This window comes from Aethalodelphis obliquidens, unplaced genomic scaffold (assembly GCF_003676395.1).
Source record: "Aethalodelphis obliquidens isolate GAN/ISIS:26980383/991018 unplaced genomic scaffold, ASM367639v1 scaffold28, whole genome shotgun sequence".
Lineage (NCBI taxonomy): Eukaryota > Metazoa > Chordata > Mammalia > Artiodactyla > Delphinidae > Aethalodelphis > Aethalodelphis obliquidens.
In genome coordinates, this window is record NW_020837972.1 from 12320162 (window position 1) to 12338093 (window position 17932).

General features: G+C 42.1%; 1 protein-coding gene across 1 annotated transcript in view; it reads left to right on the forward strand.

Moving 5' to 3' along the window:
* The window catches only part of FBXW8 (F-box and WD repeat domain containing 8), a 114821-nt gene that overhangs the window by 15179 nt on the left and 81710 nt on the right, over window positions 1–17932 (forward strand). The window contains exons 3-4 of the mRNA XM_027124697.1: window positions 12500–12664; window positions 16403–16491. Of these exons, the coding sequence (XP_026980498.1) occupies window positions 12500–12664; window positions 16403–16491 (254 nt within the window). The remainder of the gene's footprint in view (window positions 1–12499; window positions 12665–16402; window positions 16492–17932) is intronic.

Sequence of the window (17932 nt, forward strand, 5' to 3'; positions counted from 1 at the left end):
GTCATTAATGGATGGTCAGGATTTACCTACATGTGTAATTCAAGTATGGGAAGCTCTTCCATAGCAGAAATTTACTTTACAGAATGACAAACTTTAAAGAAATAATGAGTTGGATAGCAGCTTTACTTGAAGGAAAGCAACCTTGAACATAAACGATTATGTTCCATATCACCATGTCATGTTTATCTTTTTGTGACCGTCTGTCCCAGAGCTGTGTTCCTCCTGCAGTCTGAGTTATGGCTGACCTGTGGCAGCGTGCTCAAGGCTGACAAGGTTGTAGTTGCCTTTACTGAGATCGCCAGACCTGTTAATGTCCTCACCGTTTCTAATGCAAAGATGCAAGGCCTTGGTTCAGTCACGCCAGTCGTTAGGTTGGGAGCTGAGGGTCAGCCTGGGGACAAAACAGTGAAGTCATGTTCCACTGTATGATCCAAATTACCCTTCAAACATCAGAATTCCACTCAGTGAGGCGAGAGGCATGTGAGAGCTGAGATCCACCAAGGGAACTGCAGATCGGCGTCACCCATCTCATGCCTACTCTGGGGCACGTGCCCATGGCGTGGAATGGTGGGAGATACAGTCTAGGCGGGACTTTATTGTGTGCATGAATCACAGGGGATCTTGATAAAATGCTAATTCAGATTCAGGAGGTCTGGGGTGTGGCCCAATTATCTGCATTTCTACCAGGTGATGCCAAGTGTGGCTTTGGCCGTGCTTTAAGAGGCAAGCATTTATATCATTAAAGTTAGTCTGTTGTTCTCTTCCTTTTGGTGAAGAATGTCTAATTTCTCATAAGTTAAATGTGTATGTGATTGACCATTTGGCTTTTCATGGACAGCTGTGTTCCCAGAAGGCACTGGAGTATCCATTGCCAAAGAAGTAATTTGTTTAGTGGTTACTGTTTCCCATCCCTGAATCCTATAATGCATTTGATTCAAGTTTCTGTACCTTCAGGAGAAAGAGTTTGGTGAAATTGAGTGGTAGGAGAACTATACAATAAAAATCTGAAACACCACCATGAATATGCAGGTAAAAATATTAAGGCAGTTTGAGGGTGGTGAAAACTAGACAGACTCTAGAGCTGTCTAACTCCATGGCAGTTCAGTGAAATGACACAAAATACAGGACAATGTAGAGAGTTTCTGGTTTTACTTTATTCCCCTATTATGGTTTTACCCTATTGTGAAGCATTTTGCTTAATCAAAACTATTTTTCTACTTAAATATGAATTTGAGAAAGTGTTCAGTATTTTTGATTGCCACAGCATCAGTTAAGGGGGGGTATTGGCAAATATTTTTTGATGCAGGGTGTGGAAATCTTTCGGAAGAAACTATGCAGAGGCTAAAATTCACAAAATAAAAATGTTTGAAGTGTACACCACACTCAGAGCCTATCGACCGCATGAAGTAAGAGTACCTACATTGTCTTCTTCTTTGCCTTGGAAGTTGGATTTGTTATATTCTAACTTTACACATTGGCCCTGTTCCCAAGAGTTGAAAACAAGGGTGTAGCTAAACGAGTCCAGCTCCTGGATTTCAGCCTGATGCTGTTAGCCAAAGTCTTGGAACAGGGTCTATCTAATAGCTAGCTTTCCACAAAGTCAGCCTTAGATGATAAAATCTTCATTCTTGATAGGGAGCTGCTGTTTAAGGAATCATTTCTTTTTACGTTGCTTTTGCTCTCCTGCTTTGTAGAGGGCCATGTGGCTTTCACATCTGCTGCTGGTTTTCTCATCCAAAGAGTTTATCAGTGAAAGATAGGATCTGGTGGAAGAAGAAATCCCCCTTTTGGTACCGTGGGGCTGCATTCCAGGGTAGATTGGTTATGCTGGTGAGATTATTCTGCAGGTGTGAACAGTTTAATTTGCAACACAGTAGTCCAATTGTGCACCAGAATTCTTCCCTCTTGGGCCAGTTGGATTTGGGTTTTTCTGGTTGAACCTAATTTTTAGAGCACATGTATAAGATTAGAAAATATACTTAAACAGAACCCCTGAGGTGGCTCTGATCTTCTAAGCCAGGATTTTTTTCGTAGAGCTTTTGCACAAAGATGACGATGGATGGCCAGTAGTTTGTGACTTGGCTTTGTTTTTTTCAAGCATTAAAAGAAAACCACAAAGTAATAAAAATAAGTAGCATTTTCATTTGTTTCTCGTGGTGTTTTTATTTTTGAAACAGGAAAAGGGCCTTCTGTTGAATGGAGTGTCCTGCTGCTTTATGATTTTATTTTAGAGGGGGCTCGCTCTCTCCGTCTCGCTCTTTCTCTCTGGTTCTCTTTTAATCTAGCCGCCTTGGGATTTCAGTGAAAGTGGTTGGGCCAGTTATATGGAATTGGCACCATAAACTATATGTGTGCCCTTGGAGAAAACCTGTTTGCTTAGATCCTTATGCCAAATTGGTAACTGACTAACAGTAAGGAACCCTGATTGGGGCGGACTTCTGAGATTTCATTATGCCACAGACTGTACTGGGGAATTGATTTGGCTCTTGACTTTGTCTCCTTTCTGCATCCCCTCTCTTTTCTGCTTTGTGAGGCTTTACGCTTCAAAACTAAAGCCCCCTTACGTTAGTTTGTGGTCCTGTGTACCCTGAATGCTGACCTCTAGCTCCTTGGTATCCATACTTGTCCCTCGAGGGATTTAGTATCTCTGTGGGAGAGTATCATGCTGGGATGTCTCAAACAGTGTGGGTTTTAGTAAGCAGTTATGCTTGGGGCGGTTCATTGAGCAGTTTATCATTTCGCTACTTAGAATTTTTTGTTCTTTTGTGTGTGTGTGTCCACAGGATTTCCAAACACTTTAAAGGGTAATATTTTAAAATGGACAACAATGACAAAATTGTCGATTTCGAAATTACAAAATTGTTTGGTTTTTATGAGAAAAGTGAGTGTGCTGTTATATTACAACATGAGTAATTCTAAGGAGTAAAGGTTTTTAAGTATTTACCAATGTTCATTTAAAAAACTTTAAAAGTAATTAGAAATTCATAAGTTGCAAAAAATAGTGCAGAGAAGTTCTGTGTACCCTTCCCCCAGTTTCCTCCATTGGTAATGTCTTGCAGACTGTAGCCCAATATCAAAACCAGGAATTGACATTTGCAAAGTCCATGGAGCTTACTCAGATTTCATCAGTTTAATACACTCTTATTTGTGTGTATTTAAGTCTACGCAGTTTTATCACGTGTGTAGATTTGAGTGACCACACGGTCAAGATACAGAATTTTCATCACAAGAGTCCTGCTACTCTTTTATAGCCATGCCCTTCCCTAACCCCTGGCAACCTCGAATTTATTCTCCATCTCTATAACTTTATTTTTTCATTTTCAATTTTAGCATATATTTTAGTTATGTGTATTTCCTAATGTGTAAGTTTAGAAATAGAGTTGCAAAGGCAACAGGGCCATGATTTTCAAGTAAAAGGTAGAAAAACGTCCTTGAAGAATGTAATAAAGAAAAAGAAGGAAGATGGGAGAGGTTAAAAACTTAAGATTTATGTTAAAATTGGCAAGCAAGAAGTAGGTGTTACCAAAATAAGTAAGTAGCTCTGGAACTAAAGCCCAGTGTATTAGATTATGATATTTCAAGTTTCAAGGCAAATGTGATCTTATGATCTTCCCATATGTCCAAATAGGAGAAACTAAAATTTGAGTTTTTCTAGCTACAGATCTTAATGACATTTTTAAAGGTTGGAAATTTAGAGCCAAGTGTGCCTGGTTGATTTTCAGAGCAGAAATTATTCTGAGGACCTGTAGTTGCTGGCAGGATTCCCTTAGTTCTTAATTTCCACCTTTGCCCCCAGACTTCTCTCAGGGAGATATGTGCATGCCTGACACCCAGGCGTCCACAGGAGTTTCCTTTTAATTCCCCAGGTTGCAGTGGCTGCTCCCTCTAAAAGGGGTTAGGGAGAACCAAAGCAACTCCAGAAAAAAAGATGGGGAACTAGATGAAACAAGAATAGCAAAATATTGATAGTCATTTGAACAGAGTGGGGGTGACTTGGGAGTTTATTACGCTGTTCACTTTACTTTTGTGTGGTTGAAATTTTTCATATTAAAACTTAAAAGAGAAAAAAATCAGAAAGCAAAAGATTATATTTGAATAAGAAAGTCAAAGCCTTCTGAGAGCAGCACATGCCAGGAGCTGACCTTTGAAAATAAAACCAATCCAGTTTTTTTCGTAATTTTTAAATTTTATTTTATTTTTTAATACAGCAGGTTCTTATTAGTTATCTATTTTATATATATTAGTGTATACATGTCAATCCCAACCTCCCAATTCATCACACCACCACCACCCCCCGCCACTGCTTTCCCCCCTTGGTGTCCATACATTTGTTCTCTACATCTGTGTCTCTATTTGTGCCTTGTAGACTGGTTCATCTGTACCATTTTTCTAGGTTCCACATATATGCGTTAATATGCGATATTTGTTTTTCTATTTCTGACTTACTTCACTCTGTATGACAGTCTCTAGATCCATCCATGTCTCTACAAATGATCCAATTTCATTCCTTTTTATGGCTGAGTAACATTTCATTGTATATATGTACCACATCTTCTTTATCCATTTGTCTGTCGATGGGCATTTAGGTTGCATCCATGCATGACCTGGCTATTGTAAATAGTGCTGCAGTGAACATTGGGGTGCGTGTGTCTTCTTGAATTATGGTTTTCTCTGGGTATATGCCCAGCAATCCAGTTTTTTTAGGTGTTGAACTTAAAAAAAAAAATTGGACTTATTCTTCTCATTCGGTTATTTACAGAGGGCCTACTATGTGCCATGTACCATTCTAGACGGTGAACAAAACATAAAAACCCCTGCCTTTTGGAAAGCTTTACATTATGTGCAGTAAATATATCATTAAATATAGAATATATCTGATGGTGGTAAGTGCTATGGAGAAAAATGAGACACAGAGATGATGTTGGGGGTTGCATCATCTGGGGTGGCCAGGGAAGACTTCATAGAGAAGGTGACCTTTCAGCAGAGACCTGAAGGAGGGAAGAAGGAAGCTGGGCTGGTCTCTGGCAGAGGGGAATAGCAGGTGCAGAGGCTTTGAGGTGAGTGTACCTGTTGTGTGAGGAACAGCAGGAAGGTCAGACTGGCTAGGCTGTGGCAACTGAGTAATGGCCTCCCTGAGATGTTCATGCCCTAATCCTCAGGCCTGTGACTACGTTATCTTTTATGGTAAAAAGACCTTTGCAGATGTAAGTTAAGGATCTTCACATGGAGTGATCTTGGATTATCCAGGTGGGTTCATTGTGACTACAGAGCTCCTTAGAGGGAGGCAGGAGGTCAGAGAGGAGAGGAGATGCTATGTTGCTGGCTTTGAAAATGGAGGAAGGGGCTGCAAGCGAAGGAATGTACGTGGCCCCTCAAAGCTGGAAAAGGTAAAGAAACAGATCGTCCCCTGAAGCCTCCAGGAGGAATGCAACCCTGTTGCCAACACCTTGATTTTATTTTATTTCTTGGCCACGCTGTGCAGCTTATGGGGTCTTAGTTCCCCGACCTGGGATTGAACCCGTGCCTCCTGCAGTGGAAACGTGGACCACCAGGGAGTTCCCCCAACACCTTGATTTTAGACTTCTGGCCCCCAGAACTGTAAGAGAATAAATGTGTGTCATTTAAAGCCATAAGTTTGTGATAAGTTGTTAGAATATCAATAGGAAACTAACACAGGGATGTAGTGAGCAGACAGGGCTAAGAGAAGGAGAGAAGGTCCAAATTCAGAAGGCACTTAATCTGTTAACAGAACTTGAACTTTTATTCTGAATGAGATGGGAAGCCATTGAAGTGTTTTAATCAGAGGAGTGACAAGGTCTGACTTATATGTTAAAAGGGATCATTTTCCCTGCCATGTGAAGAATATGCCGGGGAACAAGGCCGGCAGCAAGGAGACCAGTTTGAAGGCTACATGGTGGTTTGGACCAGGACTGTGCTGGTAGAAGTGGGTGGAGTCAGGGTTGCTGATGGGTTGGGTGTGGGGAGAGGAGGAAGAGTCAACAGGACTCCAGGGTGTTTGGCCTGAGCAACTGGGTGGATGAGGTTACCATTACTAATGAGGGGAAAATGGTGGGATGAGCAAGTTTGGGGGGAAGATCAGTACTTGAATGTGAGGCTGCAGATGAGTTCTGGGTTGAACTCAGGGTTGAAGATGTCAATTTGGAAGCAGTCAGCACATGAATGGTATTTAAAGCCAGGAAACTGAACGAGATCATCAGGAAAGTGAGTGTAGATAGAGGAGGAGATTAGGGGTTGGGCCCTGGCACAGACAGTGAGTAGACGATAAGCAGACTGAGAAGGCGGTACCTGTGAGCTGGGAAGAAACCTAGCGTGCACAGTCCTCTGAACCAAGGGAGGGCAATTTTCAAGGAGGTGAAAGTGATCAAAGGTAATAAGCGGTCAAGTGAGAGGAGGACTGAGAAGAGACTGCTGGGTTTAGCAATGGGAGGTCAGTGGTGTGTCCTCCCCAGGTAGACTTCATTATGTCATTGTGTGACTGGAACAGTGACACTTTTTCCCCTGTTGTGGGCCTCACTGGTAACCTTAATCCAGGCAGAGTTAATAAAGCTAGTTTTTGAGTCAAGGGCTTTTTTATTTTTTTTTCTTTTAATGCTGCAATTCATAGTGGTGCTATAAAGCAAAATGCTGGAGACACTTTTATTAGCAAATTCTTGCAGCTGAGGCTCACTCCGTGGGGCTTCTACTGGGCAGGGCCAGTCCAATCCTGGTGTATTAAAGAAAGACCATTAGGCCTTTGGAAAATTCAGGCTCGTAAACTTTCTAGATTTAATGTAATTTAAGAAATCAAAACAATTAGATTTCCTTTTGGTGAGACTCTTTAAAATTTACTTGTGAAAGTTTGACTAGGTGTTTTTCTTGTTGATTTTTTCCCCCTTCAGGATTAAAAGAAATTCTTAAAGCCTATCATTTTTGTTCTCCTTTACAAGAAGAATAAAAAGGCAACCCTCTCTTTATCATTTGCTAAAGAAATTGTTGGCACATTTCTGTGTTCAATACCTGATCGTAGATACAATCCTGATCCCTTTTTGGAAGTAATTCTCACCTCTAGCTTTTATAAATCCCTCAAAGAGCTTTATTGTTTGTTTTCCAGGATTAAACTCTATCCTGAATATTATTTTCTACAGAAGAGGCCCTGTGGTCTAGGGGTCAGTGGTGGGGATGATGCACCGAAACATCAATGTTTTGTTCTCAGGTTTTTATCCCGTAACCCTGTTGTACAAATTTCAGACTGTGTTATTTAAGACAATTTGACATTTTCTTCGAAGCTGATATAAAAAAATGTTTTCGGCTTCCAAGATTTTTAAGGTCTGACATGTATTTGAGAGTTCTTGAAAGTCTCTGAAAAGTTTCTCTATTTTAAAGTGGCTGGAATTTGTACAGTTTGGTACTCATTAAAACTCATCCAGAATGTTTAATTGGGATATTCTAGTTTGTAGTCACTGAGCATTGAATTTGGATTCTCCTGAAATGATGATGATTCACTGGCTTCATCTAACAAAGTGCAGCCTTGTAGCTAATTTTTGGACTGCAGAATTACAAAGATTACCCGCTGTTGGGGGCCAGTCTTGTGATCCAACTCGACTGTAAGGGCAGAGACCAGAACTTTTCCCTCTAGCTTCCCCAGCCATGGGCAGGCGGCCCCAATCTGGTCATGTCCGTGGGGTGTCACCCACCTGCAAAGGTGTCAGTTTGGCAGGTTGAGGTGGAAAGTAGATAAGAATTGCTGGCCTTAGTGCCCGCATACAGTTGGTGCCCAACATATGTTTTAATTGACTGACTGATACCCATATCAATGTTCTGTAAGGTGTCTTCTGGAGGACACTGGGCTTTTGAGACACTCCTTGTAAGAAGAGTTCAGGAGCCAGATAAGTTCGAGGAATGCAGCCTCTTACATTTCCTTCTTAGAGATATGCAACACGTGTCAGTCTGCTAAAAGCTCTGAGAAGTTCTGCAATGAAGAGTCTTGCTTAGTTTTGTTTAAACCAGTGTTCTCCAAACCCGTGTGACCGTGGAATCCTTTTTTAAAATAACTTATTAATACCCTAAGGAGCTGCTATTCTATTGAATATGCTTTAGGAAGTGCTGGTCTGTGTAGTGAAATAATGAGTCTGGGTCTTTCATCTAGTAGTTACATTTCATAAATTCTACAAAATTTTACATTTTATAATTTTTACAAAAAAGGGCTGATGTATCCCAGGGATCAGAGTAAACTGCCGTGTGGTTAGCTAGCACTTTGTGCCTTTGAGAAGCCATGAGGGTGTCTGTGTGTTTACCCTTATACTTTATTTAACCCTGAATTGCAGGGGCCTGTGGCAGAAATACTCTGCTCTGGAGCTATTTGAGCTGTAGCCTGGCTCCATCACAGCTGATGTTGGTCTGTCCCTGTCTGTGCTTCATGATTGCCTAGTGCTGAGACTCACTTTGGCACAGACAGATGGACAGACACCACCCACTGTCATGGACAGGCTCAGCTGTGGACCAAACATGCCAAAAATAAAACCATGGTGTTCTGTCTAGTCGAAACTGGAACTCCAGTGTTACTGAGTCATTATCCCATTCTTTATTTCCTGACCACTTGTGATCAGATGAGGGTTTGTTTCCCCGATGCCCTTATGGCTAAGATGGAGAAGTGTGGGATGACAGTGTGGTTAAGTGGATTTGTAACTGATGCTGCGGCCGTGCCTGGGGTGGGCTGCTTAATGGATCCATGGCAGCCTTGGGGGAGGGCTCTAGTGGTTTGCCACGGGCTCCGTCCTCAGCCCTATCCTGGTTAATTTTTTAAAATAATTAAGACATGAAGCCCCACAGACTGTATTTTGCTGATGACTTATGTAAAGGAAAAGTAGCATACCTACAATGGATGACAGAATTGAGATGCAAAAATGATATAAAATGCTGGGGGTGGGTATGTGTGATGAGCTGGGATTTAAAATGGATAGAAAGTTTAGAAAGTTAAGAATTTAAGTTTAAGACATAATAGTGTGAGAGTAAGAAATGGGGAATTTATTTTTCTTTAATTGCAACTTGTATTTAAAAAGACTCTGAAGATTGATAAATACCGAACTGAGGTTACTGTTGGTGAGAAAAGGATGTGGACACTGGGAGATGCACAGGAGTTTTAAGCTTATTGGTAATATTTCTTAAGCAGGGTGGTGTATCCATGGGTGTTTGTAATATATACCTATTTGTCTGCCTTAAATATTTAATAAAATAAACAGACTCCAGAAGCTCTGGACCATACGTTCTGTAACCATGAGGATGTTTCTTCAAGTGAAGTAGCAAATTAGTATCTGATAAAATCCTTCTGTTCATGGCACTTGACAGTCTATATCTGGGGTATTGTTTAGTCCTGAGTATCCCTTTTGAAGAGGGACACCAGAGATGCATAAATACTAGGGTACATTTCAGAGATAATGGGTAGGGGAGCTAGTCCTATGACAATTAGTTGGAGAAAATGGGTGTGTTTAGACCAGTGAAGAGGTGACTAAGGGGAAATGTGATGGCTGCCTTCAGCCATTTAAGGAGCTGTCAGTATGTTTTTTTGTTCCTCTTTTCCTATATTACTATCTTCTTTTTTTTTTTTTTTTTTTAAAGAAGTTTATTTATTTAAGTATGTTGGGTCTTCGTTGCTGCATGCAGGCTTTCTCTAGTTGTGGCGAGCGGGGGCTACTCTTTGTTGTGGTGCACGGGCTTCTCATTGTGGTGGCTTCTCTTGTGGAGCATGGGCTCTAGGTGTGTGGGCTTCAGTAGTTGTGGCTCGTGGGCTCTAGAGCGCAGGCTCAGTAGTTGTGGCACATGGGCTTAGTTGCTCCGTGGCATGTGGGATCTTCCTGGACCAGGGCTCAAACCCGTGTTCCCTGCATTGGCAGGTGGATTCTTAACAACACTGTGCCATCAGGGAAGCCCTGTTTGGTTCTTTTAAAAAAAATAAGATATTGTTTCTTTGTCAATATTCTCTACTTTGTGAGACATTGTGCTCATAAGTTTATTTCTTTAGATATGCTTTCCTTTAGTATTTTGAATATATTTATAATGGGGTATCCCACTCCCCAGGTTTTCCTTTTAAGGCTTTCGATTAGCCTCCTTTTAGCCCTACTTGGTAGTGCCATGTCAGGCAGCTGCACTGTTAAACAGTTGTCCCTTATTTTTTTCTGACAAATGCCCTGGATATAGGACAGAGTTAGATCTAAGTCAGATTAGATAAAGACAAGCCTCGAGAACAGAGCTTTCTAGCAAGCTGCCAGACAGGCCAAATAGTGACGGTTCTCTGGGGATGGTACTTTTGGAGAGCTATAAACCCATTTGGCCTCTCTGGGAGCTGCTAGACTGCTGGTTTTTACAGCTGCTATAGTTGGAGGCTGTTGGTTTTCAAGGCTACCATGGAGCTAGAGGATGAGGATGGAATTAATGCAAGTGAAAACAATACAAAGGTTGCTATTCTTACCAAGATTCAGCCATTTTTCTTGAATAGATGCTTCTCAGAACGTTGCAAGCCTTTAGTTAATTTCTAGAGTTCTGAAAAAGTTGATTTTGACAATTTTTGGCAGTATTCTTGTTGGTTTTGTGGAGGAGCAGATTTTCGGAGATCTTCAACTCTGTAGTCCTGGAAGCTAACTCCCTATTGGTATTTCTCAGATGAGGCACCCTTGTGTAATGAGAGTCTGCCATGCACATGCTGTGTGCTCTCTCTTTGTCTCATGTTCTCTCTTCTTGTCTGAGTATTTGATGTCTTGAAGTGGCCCCAAGGGAGTGTTAAGGAGCACAAGTTACCATGAACCACTGGTCATGACTCTTACTTTCTTAGAAGTGAGGCTCAGCCTTTGGGTGGGCAGCAAGCAGAATGTGTTGCAGACCCCAGATCATGTTGATCTGCTGGATCAGTTTCTCATTTTGCGAGCAGAGTCCATCTTTTGCAGTCTGCCCAGCTTTGTACATTATCCCATGATGAAGTAAATCCATCCTTCCCCAAAGTTAGGGTTGGAAGACAAAGCACTAATAGCTAGGGTGTGGAGAAAAGGGAACACTGTTGCACTGCTGGTGGGAATGTGAATTGGTACAGCCACTATGGAGAACAGTATGGAGGTTCCTCAAAAAACTACAAATAGAACTACCGTATGACCCAGCAATCCCACTCCTGGGCATATACCCTGAGAAAACCATAATTCAAAAAGAGTCATGTACCACAATGTTCATTGCAGCTCTATTTACAATAGCCAGGAGATGGAAACAAGTGTCCATCATCGGATGAATGGATAAAGATGTGGCACATATATACAATGGAATATTACTCAGCCATAAAAAGAAACGAAATTGAGTTATTTGTAGTGAGGTGGATGGACCTAGAGTCTGTCATACAGAGTGAAGTAAGTCAGAAAGAGAAAGACAAATACAGTATGCTAACACATATTTATGGAATCTAAGAAAAAAAAATGTCATGAAGAACCTAGGGGTAAGACAGGAATAAAGACACAGACCTACTAGAGAATGGACTTGAGGATATGGGGAGGGGGAAGGGTAAGCTGGGACAAAGTGAGAGAGTGGCATGGACATATATATACTACAAAATGTAAAATAGGTAGCTAGTGGGAAGCAGCCGCATAGCACAGGGAGATCAGCTCGGTGCTTTGTGACCACCTAGAGGGGTGGGATAGGGAGGGTGGGAGAGAGGAAGATGCAAGAGGGAAGAGATATGGGAACATACGTATAACTGATACACTGTGTTATAAAGCAGAAACTAACACACCATTGTAAAGCAATTATACTCCAAAAAAGATGTAAAAAAAAGACATTGGTGGTAAAACAAACAAACAAACACTAATAGCTGAAATGGCCATTTCCTCTGGATACTGTTGGGATTTGAAATTCAGTCCAGTCATAATATTAATTTCTCTATATCAGATCTTACCATCCTAGATAATTGCTTGAGTTTTCTGTTAAATAATTTTTTTAATCTACACATTTAAAATCTAAGTTTTTGCATATAGTATAAATCTGAATTTCTCATGTGACCAGAAGTTTTGGGTTATGGATATTTTATTACAGCTCTTTACTTCAGAGGTCATTGGTCTGTAGCTCTATAAGATGGAAAGACAAGTGCTTATTGGTGAAAAGTAAAGAGATTCTGTTCTGAAAAGCTGTGTATGATTTTATATCTATTAACGTGTTACAGTGTATATTTTATGCCTTTTATGTATTTGTGTATTTTTTTCTCTTTATATTTTATACATATATATATAAAATAATTTAACCAAGTAGTTTAAAATGTGATATTAGATGGTAGTACAACAATTTTGAAATCTTGAAAGATAAAACAGGAAACATTTGCTTGTATTTTTTTTCGCCTCAGAGTGTTTTGTTAATGAGACATTTTATACTGCCATAAACCCAGGGCAGTAATAAAGGTGTTGATTGATTTTTGGATGACAAGGGACTTCTCTAATTGCAGAATTTGACATTTGTGTCACTTCTGCTGTTTTAGGTGAGCAAGACGTGGAAGGTGATTGCAGAAGATGAAGTACTCTGGTACCGGCTGTGCCAGCAGGAAGGGCACCTTCCCGAGAGCAGCATCTCCGATTATTCTTGCTGGAAGCTCATCTTCCAGGAGTGCCGAGCCAAGGAACACATGTTAAGAACCAACTGGAAGGTAGGCAGTGGCCAATATCATTACCTGTAGGGGAATAGCCTGCAAGGACACAGGAATCCAAGCCTGGGATTAAACACCCGAGTCCTTCCAATTTCATCCTGAGATTAACTGCCAAAAACAAGGAGAGGAGGAGGATGGTGAGCGTCCCTTCAGCTGTTGGTGATTTGTTGCCCCTTTTGTTGCCCATTAGAGTATCTGCCCTTGTTTTCAAGCACACTCTTTGGGAGCGTCCTGTTGTCCTCCAGGAGTGGAGGGGCGAGACTGAGGATCCGGTCCCTTTGCCTCTGGTGGTCGGGGTCTTTAGGCTAGTGCTCAGTGCAGCCCCTTTTCACTGCCACCGTCTCCCTGGATGGACCAAGAAAGCACCACCTGAATACAAAAGAGGGGCTGAAAATGCTATCTCCAGTAAATTCTAAGAGGGAGATCATTAAGCATCTCTAAGTACTGTCTTCTCTTCCCTCACATAACCTATTGGCTTGCTTCCATAACATTTATCACTTCAAAATTTCTACAGAAATATTAGATCACAGCTATGAATTTGCACAGAACAGTGTTTCTGTAGAAAATAACTGTCAAGAACAGTGTTACATAAAGCTGTTTAAGGCATGACGAGACAGCAGTGTGGTGCCCGTTTCTTCCCACCTGGGTAGCTGGATATTCAGTTGGAAGGAAGGGACAGAACTGTATTCTTTCCCCTCCTGTAAAGGTCAATCCTAATAGACTTTGAGATTAACAAGCTTTTGCTCATTACTGATAGTGACATATTGCCTATGTGCATGTCTGTCCCCAGTCACCTCATAAGCTGATTAGTGACCGATACTCTTGATCTGGGCAGCGTCACCGTTCCTAGCAAAGCTAATAAGACGTAGTGTTCCTCTAACTCGGGTTTCTCAACCCCAGCACTAGTGCCATCTGGGACCAATACTTTGCGGTGAGGCCTGTCCTGGGCATTGCAGGATCTTCCGCAGCATGTCCAGCCTCTCCCCAGTATATGCCAGAAGCATTCTCTTCCTCCCCTCAGCTCTGACAACCAAAAAGTCTTCAGACCAGTCCGATGTCCCCTGAGGGCAAAATCAGCCCTGGGTGAGACCCATCCTTCTAACGAGGATTAGCATAGCCATCCTCGGCCATGAAGACCTGCCACTCAGTACAGACCCCTCTGGCCCCGCTCTGTGTCCACTCCAGGTAATAAACTCGCGTGAGGGCCCCCTCGCCCTCTTGCCCATTGGCTTGATTATGTCTGTGTGAAGGACATAAGTGAGAGCAGGCATTGGGTTTGCCAAAGCTGCTTAGACAGGCTGGGGGCCGGAAAGCAGAGGGTCTGACCCTGGCAGGAGGAGCCATAATTTAAGGAAAGCTTGAGAGTGAGGCGTTTACTAGGGCCTTTCTGTCTGGGAAGGAGGGATACTTTTGAGATTCGTGAGCATGAGAGCTGGAGATATTCCATGTACCCTGGCTTGAATTCATAAATGTCAGATTCTAAGAGAGAAAGCAGCAGCTGAGTTCTTTGTTTCCTCTTTGGTATTAGAAAGTTAGGGAGGGAAGCAGGTGCCCCCTCCTCATCCAGGCTGAAGGGGGCCGAAGTGAAGGGGTTTAAAGACCCGCCGCATAGCATCGGCGCTTAATGCCAGTATACAGATTACGTACAATCCAACTGAACGTCTGTTCTGTTGTTCTTCTCCAACAAACCCAAAGCCATGTGTTTGTTAAGTGCTCAATAAGAGGTTGTTGCTTGAATGACCTGGAGTCAAACTGCAGGGAGACCGGAGGGAGGCTTCTCTGTGGAGTGTCTCGGGCCCATTTCCTGCACTGTTACACCTGTGAGGACTACAGAAGTAAAATGTCAGATGATGACTCTTGCATTAACTGTAGTGATGGGATTCTTGTGATTCTAGAATGAAAGGAATTCTTATGAAAACATGAAAAGTAGTGCAGAGCAAGATGCTTTCCCTTTGTGTGCCTCTGATTTCTCATCTCTCACGTGGAGCTGAGAGTAGCTGCGCTCTTTGCGCTGTCGTGAGGATGACTGTCTAATGATATATCTAACACTCCTCCCACAGCGCGTGGCCTGTGTCTGCTGCTCAGTTAGCATCGGCCTTGGCATGCAGATGCTGTGGTTTTGTGCTATTCATGGTCAACCTCAGGATGGGTTGGGAAGGTGGTTTGGTTTGGCATCTCCTAGGTTGGTGTTGGAGGAAGCTGAGAAGGGACCCCAGGGTTCTCAGTACTTCCACACAGGGGATGACCTGTGAATGCAGGAACTTACCTGGACCTGCAGGAACTTACCTGGACCTGCAGTTCAGAGCCAGCGTGCAAATGATGTTCCTTTCCCTGGTGTTTGCATACACTCATTTCACTGTAGCATTCTAGGATCTCTCTAATCCAGAATACCAGTGTGGGGTTGGAGCCCTTGATGGGGAGGAAGCCACGTGATGAAACTTAGTGGAGGACGTGAGCACACAGGCCCTCTCCTTTTCTTTCAATAGCTTGTCCCTCAAAAGAGCTTTGCTGTTCTTGTCATTTTGGCTGTGGCCCTCAAACAGATGATTCTCAAGTCCTTCCATCCCCATGTCTCCACTAGTAGGACAGCCCCACTTGGATGTGTCCAGTTGTGTCCCTCAGCCTTGGACTTGGTCCTCGAGTTCAGTGAGATCACCATGTAGATCGTCTTGCACAGTGCCTGGAGTACAGCTGCTTAATAAACATTGGTTTTAATGGAACGGATGTCATCATCTGTCTCCTAATAATATAAATAGTAACTACCATTTATTGAAAACCTGTTGTGTGCTAAGAACTGTGCTTGCCACTTACACACACTATTTCTAATCCTTGTGCTGGTACAGCAAAGTTGAAATTATGGATGGCTTGGTATTTTTTTTTAATTGAAGTATATAGTTGACTTGCAATATTGTTTCAGGTGTACAGCAAAGCAATTCCGTTATGTGTATGTATTTTTTGATGGCTTGGTATTCTTGAATACCTTTTATTCACGCTTGCTTTTTGGCTTAGCTGTCCTGCCCTGCCCTTCCCAACATCCCACATGTAAATACTTTCTATTCTTCAAGATTCCCTTTATTTTAAAAATAATTATTTTATTTATACATATTTTGAATCAGTAAATAAACAATCGTGATGCAGTAAATCAAAAGTCATAAAAGGGCATATACTGGAAAATACATCTCTTTCTCACCTCTCTCCACCTACCACCTAGTTCCCTCCTCAGGAGCAGCTGTGTTATGGGTTTTAGGGTTTCCTTTAAATACCCTTTCCATGAACCTCTGACCTCTCAGTCAGAAACAATGTCTTTTCTTTTCCCCATCCTGATTTTTATCTTGTTGTATATACTTTTTCATTTTATTCTGAGAGCATTAATAAGGGGTGTTAACAGGTAAAATACCATTAACTACTTTCTCTCATCTGAACTGGACTTTTTAAATACACTTTATACATTTCTTCACTAGCAGCCCACTGCGGAGTGGAGTGGTTAACATCCTGTAATCCCCTCAAGGACAGGGCCCTCGTCTCGCGCATCCCGTGCCCAGTAGTTTCATTCAGTGTGTTTGTAACTCATAAATACATAGCTTAACATATTAGTTGTCTCTGTCCTTTCGAATGTCTTGATAACTATGGACACAGCCCATGCCATAAAAAACTGCCATGAATGTAGTTGAGAGCGAAATGCTTTGTCTCCTGGCTATCCAGAGAGTAGTATAAACTGCACCCCCTTTTCTTATGCAGAATCGCAAAGGCGCCGTGAGTGAGCTGGAACACATTCCTGACGCGGTTTTATGTGATGTGCATTCTCACGATGGTGTTGTCATTGCTGGGTAAGCGAAAACAGTTTTTCAGTTAATATTCTTCATCCTAAGGTCTTTCACTTTTCATGGACCACCCTTTGCGTCCCAGCCACCTTATTCTCCCTTGGGAGTGCGTGCCTTCCCACTTATAGCCCTCGTGGAGATGGGCCATCTCCATGACTCTGTATCCTCCAGTAGTTGAGAGCTCTGAAGCTAGTGGTGTGGAGCGGCTCTGTAATCCATTTGTGTCCATGCATCTTTTGAGCTTTTAAATCACTCTTATGGCATGTTCTGTTAGATTTTCATTAAGGCAAACAGTTTGTATTTTATGAAGACATAAAAAAGTCAAGCAATAATAATAAGTGTTGGCAGAAACAGGTGCTATTCTTTTTTTTTTTTTTTTTGCGGTTTGCGGGCCTCTCACTGCTGTGGCCTCTCCCGTTGTGGAACACAGGTTCCGGACGCGCAGGCTCAACGGCCATGGCTCACAGGCCCAGCCGTCCCGCGGCATGTGGGATCTTCCCAGACCAGGGCACGAACCCGTGTCCCCTGCATCGGCAGGCGGACTCTCAACCACTGTGCCACCAGGGAAGCCCCAGGTGCTATTCTTGATCTCTTGTTCTGAAGCCTTTATTATGAGGAAGGGCTGTGGCCACAGGTAATCTTCCTTCCCCACCACACAGTTCGTATTTGCAGTTAACTTGTCCTGAAATAGGCTTTTTGTTTGTCTCCATTGCCGAGAAATTTAATTCTAACTTCTGTGTGAATTCCTTTGGCTTCTGTTCCAAAAACCACTTTCATGAATTCTGCATATTTTATTACAGAGATGTTTTTATGTGTTTCTTTAATGTATAATAAGAAGATGACTTTCTTCTTGGATTAACAAGATGTCTTGAACTAGAGTCTCACATTGTGTACTTAATGCCATAGAGACCAGGACACTTAAACTTCTGAGTCTGGATTGACTTCGCAGTGAGACACCCAAAAGAGCTTTCTACCTGGAGGAGCAAACAAAAACAAACCTTGGACTTAACAGCTTAGTAGTAGGAGAGCCTTTTTCTTTAAAGAAAACTCTTTCCTTCAGAAGCATTCCTTAACTGAAATTTCCAAGAGTCAGATTATTTTAATATTTTGTGGTCCGTAGTACCTATGTAAAAGTATTTTGCTTCAAACAAGATAAGCCTTAGGAGGAACACTTTCCATTACCTTGTGTTTTACTGGCCATGATTTCGAGGCCAGTAAATACCCTTCTTGGGAGTGCTATAGAACTATTACTTTTAGAAAAACTAATGGACCAGAAATCTAGAATTTTATCCCTTCAGTTATCAGTGTGGCTCTAGGCTTCTGCCCCTCATTGCTAAAGTATGGGCCTGAGAGCTCATGCTAGGTAAGATCCTTTTCACCTGCTAATTCTGAGATTCCTCAATAACTCCCAAAGGGACTGGGATCATTCTAGCTTAGAGAAGTCTCC